Source organism: Falco punctatus, assembly GCF_963210335.1.
Source record: "Falco punctatus genome assembly, chromosome: 5".
Lineage (NCBI taxonomy): Eukaryota > Metazoa > Chordata > Aves > Falconiformes > Falconidae > Falco > Falco punctatus.
This window is the reverse complement of record NC_137584.1, coordinates 34,501,847-34,519,407: the sequence shown is the minus strand read 5'-3', so window position 1 is coordinate 34,519,407 and position 17,561 is coordinate 34,501,847. Positions and strand designations below refer to the sequence as shown.

The window sequence follows — 17,561 nt, the reverse complement described above, 5'->3', positions numbered from 1 at the left end:
GAAAAAAGATGGGCCTGCAGTCCAACACACCAACTGCAGCTTCGGCAAAGGTGTCTTCTAAAACACTGTGCTGGAGATGGTAGCGGATATGTGTTCTACACCGGGCTTCCCATAGGAGCCGGCAGGATTTGCTGTGGTGGGCACCAGGCAAAACACCCTCTGCGAGCTCTGGCAGTGCGGAAGGCAGCTGCTTGTGCCAGCTTTTTCTCCCATTCTTTGCAAATACTGCACTGGAGATAAAGCCCTGAGACTGGAAGTGCAAAGGTACCAGATGTGGATCAAATCATTCCAGGGGAGGGAGAAAGGGTGAGTTTCTGTTCCAACTCCCCCTGCCTCCACGCTGGAACCCTGTCTGACTGTGCCCTAAGTTCCCCGAATTCAGCCCCAGCCCTTGCAGCCCTTCCCTCTTTGCCAGGCTGCGCGGGCGGGCCGCCAGCCCCCGCGGGGAGGCGGCGCGGGGGCCGATACCACCCCGGGCATCCCTCGTACCCCCCTCCCTCCGCCTCCGAGCGCGGCCGGCGGCTTTAAAGGCGGTGGGGTGGGCGGCGGGGCATGCGGCGGCACCATGCGGCGGGCGCTCGGCACACGGGGCTGCTGCCTGGCGCTGCTGCTGCTGCCGCCGCTGCTGCTGCCCGCGGCGGGGGCCTCCCCGCACCGCCCGCGCCTGCAGCCCGGCGGCCGCTCCGGGAGCCTCGCCGCGGCAGGTACCGTACACCCGCGGCCGGTTGCGCGCCCCCCGGGCGGCCTTTCCAGGGGCCGTGCCCGCCCCTCGCTCCCTGCCCGCTTCGCTCGCCGCTGCCCGGCCGCGCCGCCGCCGCCTGCCGCTCTGCTCGCAGGGCGTCCCACCGCCGGCTGTCACTGACGGCTGCGGGAGGGCTGTGCCCCGGCGGCGCCCGGCTCCAGCGGCAGCGCTCCGCCGGCCGTCCGCTCCCAGGCAGGAGCACCGGCTACTTTTTTTATGCAAAGCCGGCCTTGCTAATCTCTAAAACTTGCATCACTTCCCTACGTGTGTTCCTTTCTGGAAACATCTTTTCAGACGCACAGAAGGATCAGGTTGCTGAAAAGTTTTGTTTTGTTGGTGGGTGGTTTGGTTTTTTTTTTTCTCCCTAATCTATAAAAGGGAATTGTTCTGCCTACAAATCCTGGATTTGGTTGTGTGGGGTTTTTATGGGTTTTTTTTGAGGACAAACACTTGTGTGTTTTGTCTTTCATACCTTAAGCTACGCATGCACACACAAACATTTCTTCATGTTTTCTCAATTTCCCGAAGGGCACAAAGCTATTCTTCTAAATCCTTTTGCAAAATCTGAGTTAAGGGATGCCTGTAGAATTATGTGTAATGTACCTGAATGGGGTCCTGGATTCATCCGGTGGGTTACTCTGTTCAAAGGCAAAATCAACTCTGCTACTGTGTATCCTGATGGAAGTAAGATCTAGCTATGCAATTTGGTTTTTTCACTTGCACAAGAGAAAAAAAAAGTAACGCATTGAAACAACAAAAAAAGTGCTGTTTTCACCTCTAATTTTAAGAGATTTGTGGATATTTTTTTTATTTCAATTGGAATGGAATAATAAAAGTGAACTTGATAGCCAGGAGAGGTGTGTCAGGTTCCCAAAACACCTCTTGGGGAGCATATTCAAAATGAACACCTCATATTTTGTTATTTAATGCACTGTTGAGCCAGAATGTCTCTTCTATACAAGAGCTTTCTTTTGGCTTGTCTTGTTTTTCATAAACCAACTACATAAATCCATGTCTTGATGGTGTAAACCAAGTACATGGTATCATCAATGTCAGGTCAAGGTACCAGGACAGAGAGTGTAAGATTCAGCTTCCCTGCTGTTGCTGTATTGATTATTTTTTGTCTTCCTAGAAGTGATGCTTCTCTTTGATCTGAGCAATGGCTTTTCTGTTTCTGTCTAGATTCATATGTCAGTGAGGAATTTTGGAAGCTGGAAATATGTGTGTAAATACTCATTTTCACATGTAAAATTACTTCATAATTAAGTTCATTTTTTTCTCTACTGTGCAGTACTCTAAAGTACTCTCTACTTTTCTCTACTAAAGCAGGCTTTCCCTACTATAAGAAGCCTTTATAACAGCATCATTTGCATCTTTTTCCTGTTGGCCTTTATTTCTTCTTGTTGTGGGCTTTGGATTGCGAATTACAAACAAGAAATAATTCATAATCAGCATTGTTACTATCCTAAAAAATAGTTAGGATCTGTTCACTATGTAATCTATCCAGTTGTTTTACCATTTTATTTCTGTAACTTATAAAAATGTAATTCAGGGTTTATCTTTACAAAAATAAAAAGGAAGTACATTTATACATCATTGCTACATTTCTGTGTTGGCTGTTACATGCAAACTACAACCTTTTTTTTCAAGGATAGTTACAGATTTTTGTGAGCTCACATGTGGATCTATTTGTTAATGCTTAGAAAAGTTCAATTATTTATTACTTGTCAAAATTAGTATTTAAGAATTTCTAGTGTGTTACTCCTACAATTTTAAGCCTCTTTCTAAAGAATCAAGAGTGCCAACATTTAACTGGTAGTAGTTTGCCAGGACAGCTCTCATTGCCCTTAGGGGGAGAGCTGCAGTCGTGTGTAGGAGATGACTGAAATGTTTTCCTTCCTTCTTGACAGACACTGCCTGCAAGAACCGGCCCCTGGACCTTGTCTTCATCATAGACAGTTCCCGTAGTGTCCGACCTGAAGAATTTGAGAAAGTGAAAATCTTTTTGTCAGAAATGATTGATACTCTGGATGTTGGTGAAAGAACAACCCGTGTGGCGGTCATGAATTATGCTAGCACTGTCAAGGTAGAGTTTCCCCTCCGGACCTACTTTGATAAAGCATCTATGAAAGAGGCGATATCTCACATCAAGCCCTTGTCTGCTGGCACAATGACCGGCCTTGCCATCCAAACTGCCATGGATGAAGTCTTCACTGAGGAAATGGGCACCCGGCCAGCAACCTTCAATATCCCCAAGGTGGTCATTGTTGTGACAGACGGACGGCCACAAGACCAGGTTCAAGATGTGGCAGCAAGCGCCCGGACAGCTGGCATTGAGATCTATGCCGTTGGGGTAGACCGGGCAGACATGCAGTCCCTGAGGGTAATGGCCAGTGAACCACTGGATGAACACGTCTTCTATGTGGAGACCTATGGTGTGATTGAAAAGCTGACATCCAAATTCAGAGAGACTTTCTGTGGTAAGGTGGTCAGTTCAAGACAGTAGTGTAATTTGGCTCCTTTTGGCTCCTACTGTGGTTCCACTCCCTAAGAAAGAAGTTTTTCTTTTTCAGAAGTGTTATGTACCACATCTCAATATTTCCTTTGCCGTCGGTTGTGCAAACAAGCCAACCCTTTTATTCAGTGGAGGCCAAGTAATGACCTTCCATTTTGAATAGCGACCTTACCATGCAGGTAACAGACCTGATTTCAGTGGACCTCCTTGTGCAGTTGGTCCGATTCAGTGCAAGAGAAAGCATGGCAGTCTGGCTGGGAGTCGGCGGCGTGTATTTACTGACTTACTGAGAGTGTACACCGGAGATGTGCAGTCTGCTCATTTTTTTCCCATCTCACTGGGAGGCAAGGAGGGTGGAAGTGTGGCGCTGAAGGGCTCCTTGTAGATTCAGAGTAGGAAAACCAGTGTGGCAGGTGAACCACTACGCTAGCTTGAGAAATTTGGTGCAGGATGAAGTGCCCAAGCATAACAGCAGGTCATCTCGGGATGGGTTTTCACTCTGCAGGCACTGCTGGGCTTTTTCAGTGTGCCAGACTCACACCTTTCTTTTTCCTTGCAACTTGATTTAGACAGGGAACTGTGGGATGGGTTGAATTAGCTTGTCTTTCGGGGCTGGTCTTGGAAAAATGCTGGATGTATATTCGTTTTGGGCTAGAACTCCACTAATGATGCTAGGCCAGCATGGGTTGTTACTGTCATTTAGAGGAAAAAACTTCATGTATCTGGAGTATTTAGAAGTACCTATAGATAGCTATGACACAGGCCTACTCACAAAAATTAGATGACAACTTTTTGACAATCAAAAAGCTTGAAGTAGATTTTTCTAGTAAGATTCTAAGGAAATTACTTGTAAAATAAATCTCCAGCAAATAATGGGTAAAATCAGGTGTAAAGAACATTGTAAGAGAATTAAAATAACAGCCATTGCCTTGGGAACTTGGTTGGCAACGTGTTACTTTGTTACTTCACGGCCTTAGTAAAAATTACCATAATAACTGTTGAATATGTTTAAAGTGAATAGACCTCTTTTTCTAGGTATGAAATAAATGTGTAGGACTATCTGCAAACAGGACACTTTGCCCAGTAATTAACACAGGAAATGCCTTGGGTTTTGGCTTGACATCACGATGTGTTGCTGATGCGACCAGATCCTCTCTCTGGTACCTGGTGGTGGGTACAAGTGCCCACCTAGGTGGACTGGTATGTTTGCTGTGAACACAGCACGGATTTTCCACCTATGTTCTCACCAAAGCAAGCCCTTTCATAGCACCAAAGAAAAATCTCTTGTTCGTAAGAGTAACCCTACTGTTTATTGTGCTGAATCATAGAAATTACGACCCTGCTAAGCTGGAGGATAAACCAAAAAGAGCTCACGTATACACACTTCCAGTGTAACTCCGAGTTGCCTGCATGCAATTAGCCTGAATCTGTGGTGTTTATGAATTTATGAAATCTGTGGGAACAAGAACATGGTACAAGGAATAGTTTTTAAAAAGGTTCCTACAAACCAAATTAGTCTAAAAGGGTCTTGTAAGACAGTGTGGGTAAACTGGGTCTTTTACAGCTTTTTGGTTAGAAATCTAGACTCACCAGTAACAATTAGGATTCTCTTTGGGCCAAGGCAAATAACTGTGTTTGTAGGGTGAACTGAAAACAGGAATACTAATGTTCAGGGGCAAAATAGTTGGCTAAGATCAAGTTCTTGATGCATTGAGGGCATCATTCAACATGTGACCATCCTGGAGATGGAAAATCTTAGCCTTGGATTAGTGTCCAAGTTGGTGGAGGGCTGACTTTCCTACCACAAAAATCTGACCATTTGAGTCTTGAGCTTCTCACTTATGCTTGAAAATATCACCCACAGATTTTGTTCATAAGCCATGGAGGTGTATTCTCTGTCTTATTCCCAAGGGTGCAGCAGAATGAAAAGACACTCCCTTAGTTTGAGATTTGTTTTTGCCAATGGAAAGAAAAGACATCCTTTCTGTCAACCTTATTAGAGGACATTTAAATCTCCCATGTTTTAGAAAATGAGAAATGTTGCCTTGCATTCAGAAATACATGAGAAGATTCAAGCACTCTTGCTTCTCATTTCTTACCTCACCACTATTGCTTTGGAGTTTGATTTTACCGGTACTTCATATCCATATTGTGACTACTCATCTAAGTAAAATCTTAGGTAATATCAGACTTGTCTTCTCATTTTTCTCCTTTTCCCTTTAATTTTCTCCTTCTTTCTTTCCTTCCTTTCCCTCTTCTTTTCCCCCTTCTCACTTTTTTCCTCTACCATTTTTTCTTCCTCATTCCCTCTCCCCTTCCCTTTTCTCCTTCATCTAAATTTAGTCATCCAAAAATCATCTAAGCTTAATTGAGTATCTTTACAGTCTGTGGAGAGAAATGGGCATCTTGAGGTAACCAGAGAAGCAGCATATCCAAAGCTAAATAAACTTGAGAAAAATTGGTCGGAAGTTAATTAGTTATGTAGTTAGACCATATGTGAAGGGAGACACTCTCAGCACATATAGTGCATTTCAGAGACAGCCCAGCATTACAACAGTCATTTTATTTGCCCTGTCACCACAACACACTTCTGTCAGCTGCCATCCATCATGCTGCTTTTCCTATCACTGTTTTCTGTTTTCTCAGTCTGATGAGCTAGCCTTACTGTTTGCTCAGGCATTAGTCGGTCCCTGAAAATTGAATCTCAATTTGTAGTTTACGTTTTCAGCTTCTCAGTTCTCTGAGGTTTGGACATTATTTCTGTACTGTCCTTCCATTAGGCAGTTCATGTGTCTGTAAAGCCACCCCACTGTAGGAACTTCCTCCATATCCTCTCTTGGTCTTGACTTTTTAAATCCAATAGATCAAGGCAGCTGCAGTGCTCACATACTCATCTTGCAGTGATGGGTTTCTTTGCTGGCTGATACATCTGGACCATCGTTACACAGATACTCTTTTCATCCCTGAGAAGGCAGTGTGTTATCCCAGTGCCTCTGAGTAATTTTTCTCTTCCTCCTGGTCTTGACGCTGTTTCTGTTGCACTTTGATTTTATTTTATTTTGGTTTGGTTTGGTTTATTTTATTTAATTTCATTTTGCGTCTGTTGCTTTTCAGTTTATATGGGAGGTTTTTTTACAGTGCAGCAGGAATCCATAAATTGTATGCCAGTGAGCAGAAGTTAGTAAACTGCCAGAGAATGTGACTGACAGATTTTGAGATTATTTCAACTGGTTGTCTGTGATAGCAAGGGACTGGATACAAAAAGCCAGAAGGTCATTTTCATTGCCAAGTTCTTGTCTCCAGTGTAATGTTACTAAATGCTTACAATCTTTCCCTTGCACACTTTTCAATTCATCTTGTCTTTCTGCCACCTCAGGTGGTGAATTATTTCACTGTAGTTGTTCCGGTGTCATTTATGACTTCTTTCTTCTGGCTACAGCATGGTGCAAAAGCTGCCTGTAACCTTCTGTGAGTGACATAGCAGTGACATTTACTACTACTGATCCAGCAAACAGTGCAAGATGTACTTTTGTAAGCATAAATTATTAATTACTTTTTCTTTCCTTTGGGATGACTGAAATACTTTTGCTGTAAATGCCCTTTTTAGCTGTGAATGTGTGTGCACTTGGGACCCACGACTGCGAGCAGGTCTGTGTGAGTAACGGCGGAACCTACCTTTGTGATTGCTATGAAGGCTACACTCTGAATCCAGATAAGAGAACCTGCTCAGGTATTGCTCCTTTGGTAAATGTGTTCAGCTAGAAAAAAATCACTTTTTAATACCATAACTGGATCTGAGAAGCTACTTGTGTACTTCTGTTGAAACAGTGAACATCTGTATCTTCTTCAATAATAACTCCAATAATAAATAAAAGTCTGCTGCAAGTACTGGTGAGAAGTAGTTTGTTTCCATCACCATCCTTCATTAGGGCCAGATGCCAAAACAAAGTCTTCAGATCTAGACACTGTATAGACATTTTCTCCTACCACTTATTCTAATGCCTTCAGTTACTATTGCCATTTCTGAGCTGATTCCAAATAGAAATACATTTAAAAATGTAAATATGCACTCCATCCCAAACTATTAATAATGAGTTTTTTCTCTAACATGCATCTTGCAGCTGTGGACATGTGTGCACCTGGAAGGCATGAGTGTGATCAGATCTGCGTGAGTAACAACACATCCTATGTCTGTGAATGCTATGAAGGCTACACCCTGAATCCAGATAAGAAGACTTGCTCAGGTAAGAACTAAAGGCTACTTTAATATATGAAACTCATGGAGACATGGACATGTTTTCTGTGAGTTACCCTCATTATTGCTAGTTGAAAAATCACTTACAGACATCAACTCTTAAAATAGAATTTACCTGTAGCCTTTCCACTTGGTTCCAATAACAATAAAATTACATTTTTCTTTAAATGTGTTGATTAAAAAACTGCAGTTTGGCACTTACCTAACCATTTTGTGGTCCTCACTATACTTCATAAACATCACTTAGTCCCTGGGGGAGGATGAACCTATTTTGGAGATGCCCACCAGCACTGTATCTCCACTGGAGAGTGGTGGCACTAGTCCATAGAGATCTTAAAACCCGATGATTATTCCACGTGGTCTCCATCTCTCCTGTTGAAATGCAGGGGGTTTTGCAGCTTACTGCTTCTGCTTCCGAAGTTGTGCAGGGCTGTGCTATATAGCGACCCCAGTCTTACACTGGCAGCAGCTTCTTCCTTTCCTATTCCTTGCACTGGCATCCTGAAAAGTGAGCCTACTATAAACACTTTTCCCCCCAAATACTTCTCTGGAGTTATTTCTTTAAATGGGAAGTTTTGAGCAGCACCAACCTTAGGGTAGCTATTTTATAACTGGTAAGTGCATCCCTCCCTCTGAGAGCACATAAACATTCTTCTCACTGAAGTTTCTACTCATTTCTGAAGAGAGAACATAACATTCCAGTGCTCCTGCTTGTTTGTTTGTTGGGTTTTTTCTCGCTAGGCTTTATATCTTTTTGCCATTTAATAGCATTTCTAGATATCATGTCTGGCTTTTTGTGCCTGCCTTCAGCTCATGGATGAAAATATGAATTTAAATTTGAATTCACCATAGGTACTGCTAATATTGCAAGAAACAACTCTGCCTTGACACGTGGTGGGTTATGGCTCATTTCAGTATGGTGTTTTAGCTTCAGTCCTCCTGGGGATATTCAGGACTGTTAGAATTGCTGATGAAAATCAGAATTACGTGAGATGTGGCATAGTAATGTCTTGCAGTCCCAGTATCTGCCTCCTCCATTAAATAATTAGTAACTGAATTCAGTTGTCTGCAGCATAATATAATGATACAGTAGGGCACCGATTGAATCCTAATTAAAATGTAATTGTAAATGTTGAAGCATTTTAAACATTTGAGTGTCTTGGAGGCATTAATTGGTTTCTTTTTCAAAATGTGGTTCACCACAGCCACGGACATATGCGCCCCTGGAAGGCATGATTGTGCACAAGTCTGTATGAGTAATGGTGGATCCTACAACTGTAACTGCTATGAAGGATACACTCTGAATCCAGATAAGAAGACTTGCTCAGGTAAGACCTGATTAAGGAAATACTGTGTTCAGCTACAAGCAAGTAGGTTTTAAAAATCAGGTTAATTTATGTTATTTTCTGATAAGCTGTCCAAGAGTTTCTGTACTGCTCCTGAAAACACAGTACAACTTTTATTTTTTCCTATGTCCTGTAATAATTTGAGATCCATGGCTTTCTTCAGTTGTGTGAAGCTTGTAATTGGTATAATTAAAATACCATATGGCATTTCCCTGAGGACTTCACAGTATTTTCACATCCATGAAGCATGAATTGCCATATCCACCTGAGAGAGAAGGATAATATATTTGCTGGGAAGATGTGGTGGGTACTACCTGTGTCAGAAAACTCTTCAGCCAAGCAGCACAAGGGAAAGATGAAGAAGAGCAAGGACTGTGCTGGGAGAGAGATGACAGTCTGTATCATCATGAGTATGATCACTCTGGTGGGTGTGTTTGAACCTTAAAAAATACTCCAGCCTGAGAGCTCTAGAGGGTGAAAGGAAGTGTTATTCCCCAGTGCTGATGTCTGAGAGGATAGGAGTGTAGATTTAGTTGGTAGTTAAACATGTATGTGTAAGTATAGTACCTACAAATTAATATGTATTCTATATTAATTTTCCTTGACTGGGATTTGAACTTCACTGTTCATCTCTTTGGTTGTCTCATTAATGACTTAGTTATGTAAAATCCTTTTTTCCACTTCCTTCATAATCCCTTTCCTTACTACATTTTGTGTGACAAAGTGCTGAACCAAGGCTTTCAATTCCAGGAGTTCCTAGGCAAATCTCTCCAACTAAGTTACAGGTCTCGCATCTCGAAGAAGTGAAGCTAGAGGGCCTCAGTATTTCTTCTTGCCTAGTTTAGGAGCTGATTTTGTAAATATAGTTCCTAAAACGGACTTTTACCTGGCATTATATAAAGACCATAAATATCTGTGAGGCAATGTGAATACAGCTAGGCATCTCCTTTGGGCGTCCAATTCTAAACCTCCTTTCATAACACTGATTCTCCCCCTGCATAGTCAAATTCCAGATTATTTCCCTAATATGCTTTCTTATTTTTCCTTTTGAATCTCATTTAGCAGTATGCTGCTAATGATTTCTCGGCCATCCAGGTCTTTGTGATTTAATAAAAGTCATCTAGGTCCAGGAGGGGGTCCTCCCCTCCCCTCCCCTCCCCTCCCCTCCCCTCCCCTCCCCTTCCCTTTCTTCCTCCCTTCCCTTCCTGCAAAGATATCCAAACATAGGAACTCCTTCTCAGCTTGTCCTTTCAGAGGTGACGTGTTAAATTTGGCAGAAAACATCAACCTCACACCTAAAGTGCTCACTTTGTAACTGGCAGCAGGTGCCACGTCTCTCTTTTTTTTTAGCAGCCATTTATACTTTTCTGTTTATGGTCTTTTCATTCCATAAAACAGTGTCTTATCCAACTCAATTACAGCTGAAATAAGGCCAAATAGTCTCTTTAAATCCAGTTATTTATTCTCTGATATTCCTTTGGATAATTCATTTGTAACTGGGCCACTGCTGGTTCAGTTCCTTTTGCAATCTGTTACAACTGCAAAAAAAGTGTTACCAGTATTCCAAAAATTGTATTATTTTTGTGATGTTGATAGTCACACTACAGCGGACTGTGTATACCCTACTATAGCTAATAGCATGCTGACATGCAATAAAAACATCCTGGTTTGAATCCAAATGTTTGCAAGTGGAAATTGCCAACACCAACTAAAAAGGCTGAAGTTTGGGTATTGATTAATATTCTTCTCTTCTCAAATGCCTTCCTCAGCTGTCGACATGTGTGCACCTGGAAGGCATGACTGCGAGCAGGTCTGCGTGAGAGATGATCTGTTCTATACCTGTGACTGCTACCAAGGCTACACCCTGAATCCAGACAAGAAGACTTGCTCAAGTAAGAGCAGCTTGCTGTTCCCCCACACCCTCCCCAGCTAAGTACATGTATTGAAATAGCTCTCATTAGCAGGTTCATTTATTTAGATCTCTTTGAGAAACTTTCACATGCGTGCAAGTGTTACAAGACAGTTCTATGCCACTCTGCCTTTTCCACTTCGAGCAACATTCAGAGATACAAAGCACTTTATATGCAACAATGCTAGTAACTGCTTACCATTTGGTCTTTCTTTATTATGTTATAACTAAGGCCTTCACTGCATTTTAAAAAATCATGCAATATTCAGCAAACCCAAACTGAGAAATAATTGAAGAGAGAAGAGTTGGGGCTAGTCACACACTTTGCAATACTGTGGAATCTGCATACTACCATGCAGGAGACAGTTTGAGGTGATGTCCTCCCCTCGGGCTGAATTTCATATTGCTGTTTGCTTCTTTAGCTTCCCATTGACTTTGCGTTATAGTGAAAATGTAATAATTTTGGAAGTGTTTCTTTCTTTCCTGGCCTCCTTACTGTAAAGTTATTGTGTACTGGAAACTTTTCCTAGCATATGTTTGGAGGTGGTCTGGCACCTCATGGCTGGTGAGGTCAGGCAGCTGCAGTCAGAGTGAGCACAGACTGTACAAAGTAAGGACTGAGGGAGACCCCTGTAAGGCAATTAGTTTGTCTTGCTGCTCCAAGGCAAGACCAGTTACACATCTCAGTCGTTCCTGGAAAAATTCACATAAGAGAGGCTCCCAGCATGGAAAAGCATTGCTGTTGGGAAGCATTAAAAAAAAGTTACCTTGTTTTCGGGTAACTGTGTCTCCAAAATGCGTTCTGTAGGAACTGATGTGTTTGCAGCAGGAGCCCCTGGCTGTGAGCAGGTCTGTGTGAGTAATGGCAGGTCATACACCTGTGACTGCTATGAAGGCTTCACCTTAAATCCAGATGAGAAAACATGCTCAAGTAATAATTTATTGTGTTTTTTACTGAATTTATTTAATGAAGCGCCTCTCTTTAATATGTTAAATCCTTTTAATCTGTTTGAGAAACATTCCATCAACTCACAGACTCCCTGAAAATATAATCCCTTTCCATTCTTTCCTTCCTGTTTCCACTACATTTTGAGCTATTTTGGTCCTTCTTGTTTAATTATAGCAGTTACTGTATTTAAAACTGCAGTTGACTCTTACTTATCATGACACATTTAAGGGCTTCACTGGATTTAAAAAAAATGATCTGTTATAATCTGCATTTCTTTATCAAATGGGAATAATTGGGAGGATTAGCAAGACAGGGTTCTGGGGTATATGTCTCCAGAGCATGGGACTTAATTGTGTACCACCACTTGGAGGGTGGTGGGAAGCCAGAGGGGAACAGAACTGGTGCTAGAAGAACCACAGCAATGCTAAACCATATGTTCTTGTCCGCTCCTCCAAGCTGAGTGGGGCAGATGTGAGCTCACCAGCTGACTCGCCTTCAGATGGGCAATAATGGCATCAACTCTTGGCAGAACCTCTGCACCATTTGATATAGAATCAAAGTAAAATTGGGTTGGAAGGGACCTCAAGAGGTACGTAATCCTATCTCTGATTCAGAGCAGGAATAATTTGCCATTTCATCAAGTGGCTAAGGACCCTGTGTAAGAGCAAAGTTATGAAACTGGTGGATATAGCCAAACACCATCAGCAAAAATAGTAATTTTTTTGTAGGTCTGGACATAAATATAAATGCAGTGCAAAAACACAGCTCTAGCATGTTTTGTATGAATTGTTGGGCATCCCAGTGGCGATGTGAGTGTCCAGGATTTTGAGTATCAGATACTGGAAGACTCTAAATTTCACAGAAGGACTAGAAAACTTCAGGGTACACTTGGGAAGTTGCCAAAGCTGGTTGGAAAAGTAATTTTGTTAAAATAGTCATAATCCAAGGAGGATCTGTATCTGTCATTGGAGAATTTAAATGCAAACATAAAAAATTAACTGGCAGTTAGTTGGAAACCAACTGTGTTGGTGTGATATTTTGAACTGGCCTTCCTCCAGCTGACTTTTGAACAGCTCTTTTTTCTACGTTGACCATAAAGCTGGTGGAATGTTCCAAAGGAGGGAGCTGAACAAATACAGGCTCAGTGGAATCAAGGAGACACCAGTTTCAACATTGGCTGTAAGACAAACAAATTTCTGCACTGCTAGAACTGAATCTGTTCATAGTTTTTGCAGTTTCCCTGTAATATGGATATATCAATGGCATGATTGATAAACAAAAAAAGAAACCAAAACAATTCAGAAAAACAAGAAAATTTGTATCCAGGTATAATATTTCTATTGTTTTTCTGTTACAATGCTCACATAATTTGTTGGCATTCATTAGCTATGTGTTTATATATCTATGGAAAAAATAATTGAATAATCTGCAGTCAACACCTTTGCAAGCAACGTAAAAAAACATGTACGAAGAGACAGGTATTACATACAAGTAATACCTCTAGAAAACTTGTTGATATGTTTGTTCTGCAACAAGTGGTACAGCTTGCCATAACTCTTACTTTCTAGTAGGTGAGATTAAATTGCCTTTCATGTAGCTGAGAACTCAGAACCATCAGCTGATGCCTGATGTTATTATACCACAATGAAATTATGATCTTTCTGAGCCCTTTGTGATCATCCCTGGTTTTGTGGTAGATTATGGAAAAAAAGGAATTTTTAGGAACAGCTGAGGCTGGTCCCCTGTGAGTCTGGAAGACTGAGGGCAAGCCCTAGGAACAGATCCAATGGAACCACTGTGGAGTATGGCGATGTTTGAGATTGATGACTTCTCTGTCATACTAACCAGCACCTCCATTAATATATTGCTGTACCTTTCTACTACATTTTAAATTCGTTTGGGCCTATTTGCATATTGTTATTCCCTCCATCCATATTCATGTGACATTGGGATGGACTCATGTTCACACCTCTTGAATAAAAAATGATAATCCCTATGTATGCGTATTGCCAGTGTTACAAGTGAAGAATACTTGTGGGGTGATACACATTGATGATTTAGCTGAACCTCTATTGCTTCGTATTTAAAATTAATACATGTGTTCCTGCTTTCATTTTTGTGTTATTTACCAAGTGGTAAATTAAATTCTTCTAATTTCTTCCCAGGCTGAGACTTAGGTATCTAAATTCCACCCACATCTCAGAAACCGATGCAAACAGATGAACTTCTGACACTGGCTGGTTTTATGTCCCTAAAATCACTATGTGCCTTCCTGCTTGGCTTGCAAAACTCCTGGAGGCTTAACTTGGGACTAATGCATTCTCAGAAGTTCTGTGATTGGGAGTGATGGGTACCCCAAATGTCATTACAATCCAGCTTTGACAGGACAGCAACCCTGATTTTGTATAGATAAGTAGAATTTAGATTCTATTTAGATACATTTAGATATGAGGAATAAATTTTTCACAGTGAGGATGGCAAGACAATGGAACAGGTTGCCCAGAGAAGTTGTGGAAGTGTTGAAGGCAAGGGTGGATGGGGCTTTGAGCAGCCTGGTCTAGTGGAAGGTGTCCCTGCCCATGGCAGGGGTTTTGGACAAGATGATCTTTGAAGGTCCCTCCCAACCCAAACCATTTTATGATTCTATCATTCTTCTGAAGAGAAGCCCAACAAGTTAGTCATGGCCTTAAATACATCTAATTGAATAGATTCTGTTTACAGTGATGCCAGTGGCCTTCCTGTATGGATAGTCTGATGGTCAAAGTACTACTCACAAGATGAAGACCTGGACCACAGGTTCAGTCTGCATCACCTGAACACCCTCCTCCTCTTTCCCAGGGTGCCCTACCTTTTGGGATGGGGGATATTCTGGATGAGAGGGACAGGTAACAGGTGAAGGGAAGGTTCTCTCCAGCAATTAGAGTTGATGGGGGAGGCTGGTTGGCCCCTGCACTCAGACCTCTTCTTATATTTTGCTCAATAATCGTCAAATTTAATGAGTGCAGAGGATCCAGGTAGGCAGGCGAGGAACGCCCTGTTCTGCCTCCTCCTTGGTTAGAGTCAAGCTCTCTCTTGCCTGTGAACTATGACACTTGTCTCTGGCTACACACTGGTCCCTGTTCACTGCTGTCCCTCCTTCCTGGCTGCCCTGGTGCTTGCTGTAGTCTCACAGCATGAGTTCAACTCCTGTTGAAAAATCAAGGATTTTCCTGGGATTTAAGTGTTCGATAATAGTCATAAATATTCTAAATGCTGTTTTCTTTCTTAGGAGCCATAACAAGCAGTCTCATAACAACTGAAGAGTCCTGTAAGTGTGAAGCCATAGCTGCCCTGCAAGACTCAGTCACTTCACGCCTTGAAGCTCTGTCCACAAAATATATCCTTTTTCTTACATGATCTTATACATTCACCTCTTTACTGTTATTTTAGAGGCAGCTGTTTTGATATAAGCTAGGGAAGGAACATTGCTCAAAATAGAAAGCATTTTCGTGGTGATTTTGGAAATGTTATGGAGCAAAATCTTGGTTGTTGCAAATACCACTATGTTTTCACATTTCACTGAGGGGCTTTATTATCAAGATGCAGATAAAATGCATATGCCACATGTCCTACACTATATATGCTGTGTGGAACATCAAGCACTGCTCTATTCATAATTCTTCCAGATGACTTTTACTGAATAGCAAATGCTCAGTTTTGAGCCCTCCTCTTATGTCCCCAAATTTTCAAGACAACTTCAGAGGCAGTGCAACAACAGTCCCTTTCGCTGTGGTATTCCTCTGCATCCCTCCACAGGCAGGTGCTGTCACAAGCAATTTTCAACCACCACTTTCTTTTCCATGAAAATGTGCTAGCGTATGAATATCCAGCTGCCAGGGTATATAAGCATGGGAGAGCTGCAAGGTAGGGTGCTGAGGCTGAAGCCACTAGGCAAGATTTGGGTCCACGCAGTATCTGAAGTGCAGGCTGGTGGGTGCCAGCTATGCTGTGCTGGAATTTGCTGGCTTCATTTGCTGCAGTGTGGCGCCTGTGGCAGTGAAAAGAAATGTAGTCAGCCCCCAGATTAAACATTTCACAAACATGTGGGAGAGAAAAAACAAAAAACCAACAAAAAAAACCCCAACCCCCCAAAAAAAGAGAAAGTGGTGAACTCTGTGTTACCCCAGCAAACCTGAATGCTGGAATAAATGCCCTCAGATGGCACAGCAGGAACTAATAACTGGAAGATAAAGTTGGGCAAGCTGTGATTCATCATAAGGCACAATTTTTAGAAGTTACAGTGGTTGATCACTGTTACAATTTACCAAGGATTGTGGTAGATTTTCATCAGTGGAAATTTTTGAGACTGCATACTTTTTTTTTTCTGTAAAAGGTGCTCTTGTTCAAATAGGATTTGATTTAGAGGAGCACTGTGGTTTTCATCCTGACCCCTGGGGCTTCAAAATCAAGGAAGAGTGGGGTATTTAGGATTAATCAAAGGAGAAGAGAAAACTAGTAGAGTTTTATACGTGAACTTGTCATTTATACAGATAAATGAATTTTTCAGTTTCCCAAAGCTTCTGAAAGTCAAATGAAAATTTCTGCCAAGGGCACAAGACTTTCACAGTTCTTGTATAAATACAAAGTGATTTTTGTAAGCTCTAATTGCGAATCCCTCTTCCTGTAGTGTCCTTGGAGTTCAGTTTATCTGCCTGGGAAAGGTGAAGGGAAGACTGATTTTCCTTGGATTATAATACATAATTCCAGGGAATCTAAGTAGTTAAAACTGAACACCGAGATAATTAAACCTGTAATGACGTCTCAATAGTAGCATGTCCTTCAGAGATCGGTCTTTCTGCCCCAGAGAGCTAATGTTAAGCCAGAAAATGCAGTGGTTTCAAGTTAGGAATATACTTTGTTACAAAGAACTGAGGCTTTCTTTCAAAGTTGTTCTTTGGTGGGCAATTTGTATCCCTAGCACCCTTTCAAGGCAACCTGGAAAAAGAAGCAAGAGACAATGACCTGTGCTGCTCCTGAGCCCTGAGTGTCACTTGGTCCAACTTCCAAGAAATTAAAGTTGTTGAGACCATTTTGGAAGTTGCCAGACCTTGACAGATCTCTAACATGTTTTGCAACCTCTGGTTCAAGCATGTATTGACCTCATCTAGAAGAGAGATTGTTTGTTGAAAATGCAGCAATGAGAAAGATTGTGAATAAAACAAACCTTATAGCCATCTATCTTATTGCCCTTAACAACTGACCACTAGATGAAGTGTCTGAGAAGCTGCAGGCATATCAAGGCAGACAGCAGGTTGTCTGAGCTATCATTCTACTTAGTTTTAAAATAATCTTTCAGAATCAATCCTTTTTACTGCATTCAGCAAGCTTTATTTTGTTGCACAGCTTACAAAACAGCAGTTGGTTTGTTATTATTGACAAATGCCAGGAAGACTCCAGGAAGACCACAGTCTTGAAAATATAGTGACCCTGAGGATTTTCATGTACAGTCACTTTATAACCATAAGGCTACCTGTACCTGCTGTGGCTTCACTTTTGTACTACAAGTATTACAGCAGGTACTGCTTTTCTGCAGTAACTGCATTTTTATTCTCTTATTTAAAAGTAAGTACAGAAAAAATGAATAGACACAGTATATCACATTATATAAAACTGTGAAATGGCAAGGCAGACTAAAAATGTGACCACATCTTCTGTCCATTAATGAGAAAGTAAGTTGGGGTCTTGTAACTTGTTTCAATAAAATAAAGTATGATATGCACACTGATGTTGGAAGTTTTATTCTATACAACTTCAGGAATATGTGTTATGAAAAAAAGTTTAATGAAAACAAGGAAACAAAACCTCA

The 17,561-nt window shown here is 41.7% G+C and overlaps 1 protein-coding gene across 2 annotated transcripts; it reads left to right on the top strand.

Annotated features, from left to right (window-relative positions):
• The first annotated feature begins 326 nt into the window (after nt 1–326).
• MATN3 (matrilin 3) lies at nt 327–17,474 on the top strand. 2 transcript variants are annotated; one of them, XM_080389993.1, is made up of 8 exons: nt 331–704; nt 2,653–3,222; nt 6,865–6,987; nt 7,379–7,501; nt 8,718–8,840; nt 10,628–10,750; nt 14,985–15,092; nt 16,960–17,474. In XM_080389993.1, the coding sequence occupies exons 1-8, from the start codon at nt 566–568 to the stop codon at nt 17,013–17,015; spliced, it is 1,365 nt and encodes a 454-aa protein (XP_080246119.1). In that variant the 5' UTR covers nt 331–565; the 3' UTR covers nt 17,016–17,474. The 2 variants fall into 2 exon arrangements, with proteins under 2 accessions (XP_080246120.1, XP_080246119.1); XM_080389994.1 differs by lacking the exon at nt 6,865–6,987 and having other exon boundaries at nt 327–704.
• The last annotated feature ends 87 nt before the right edge of the window (nt 17,475–17,561 follow it).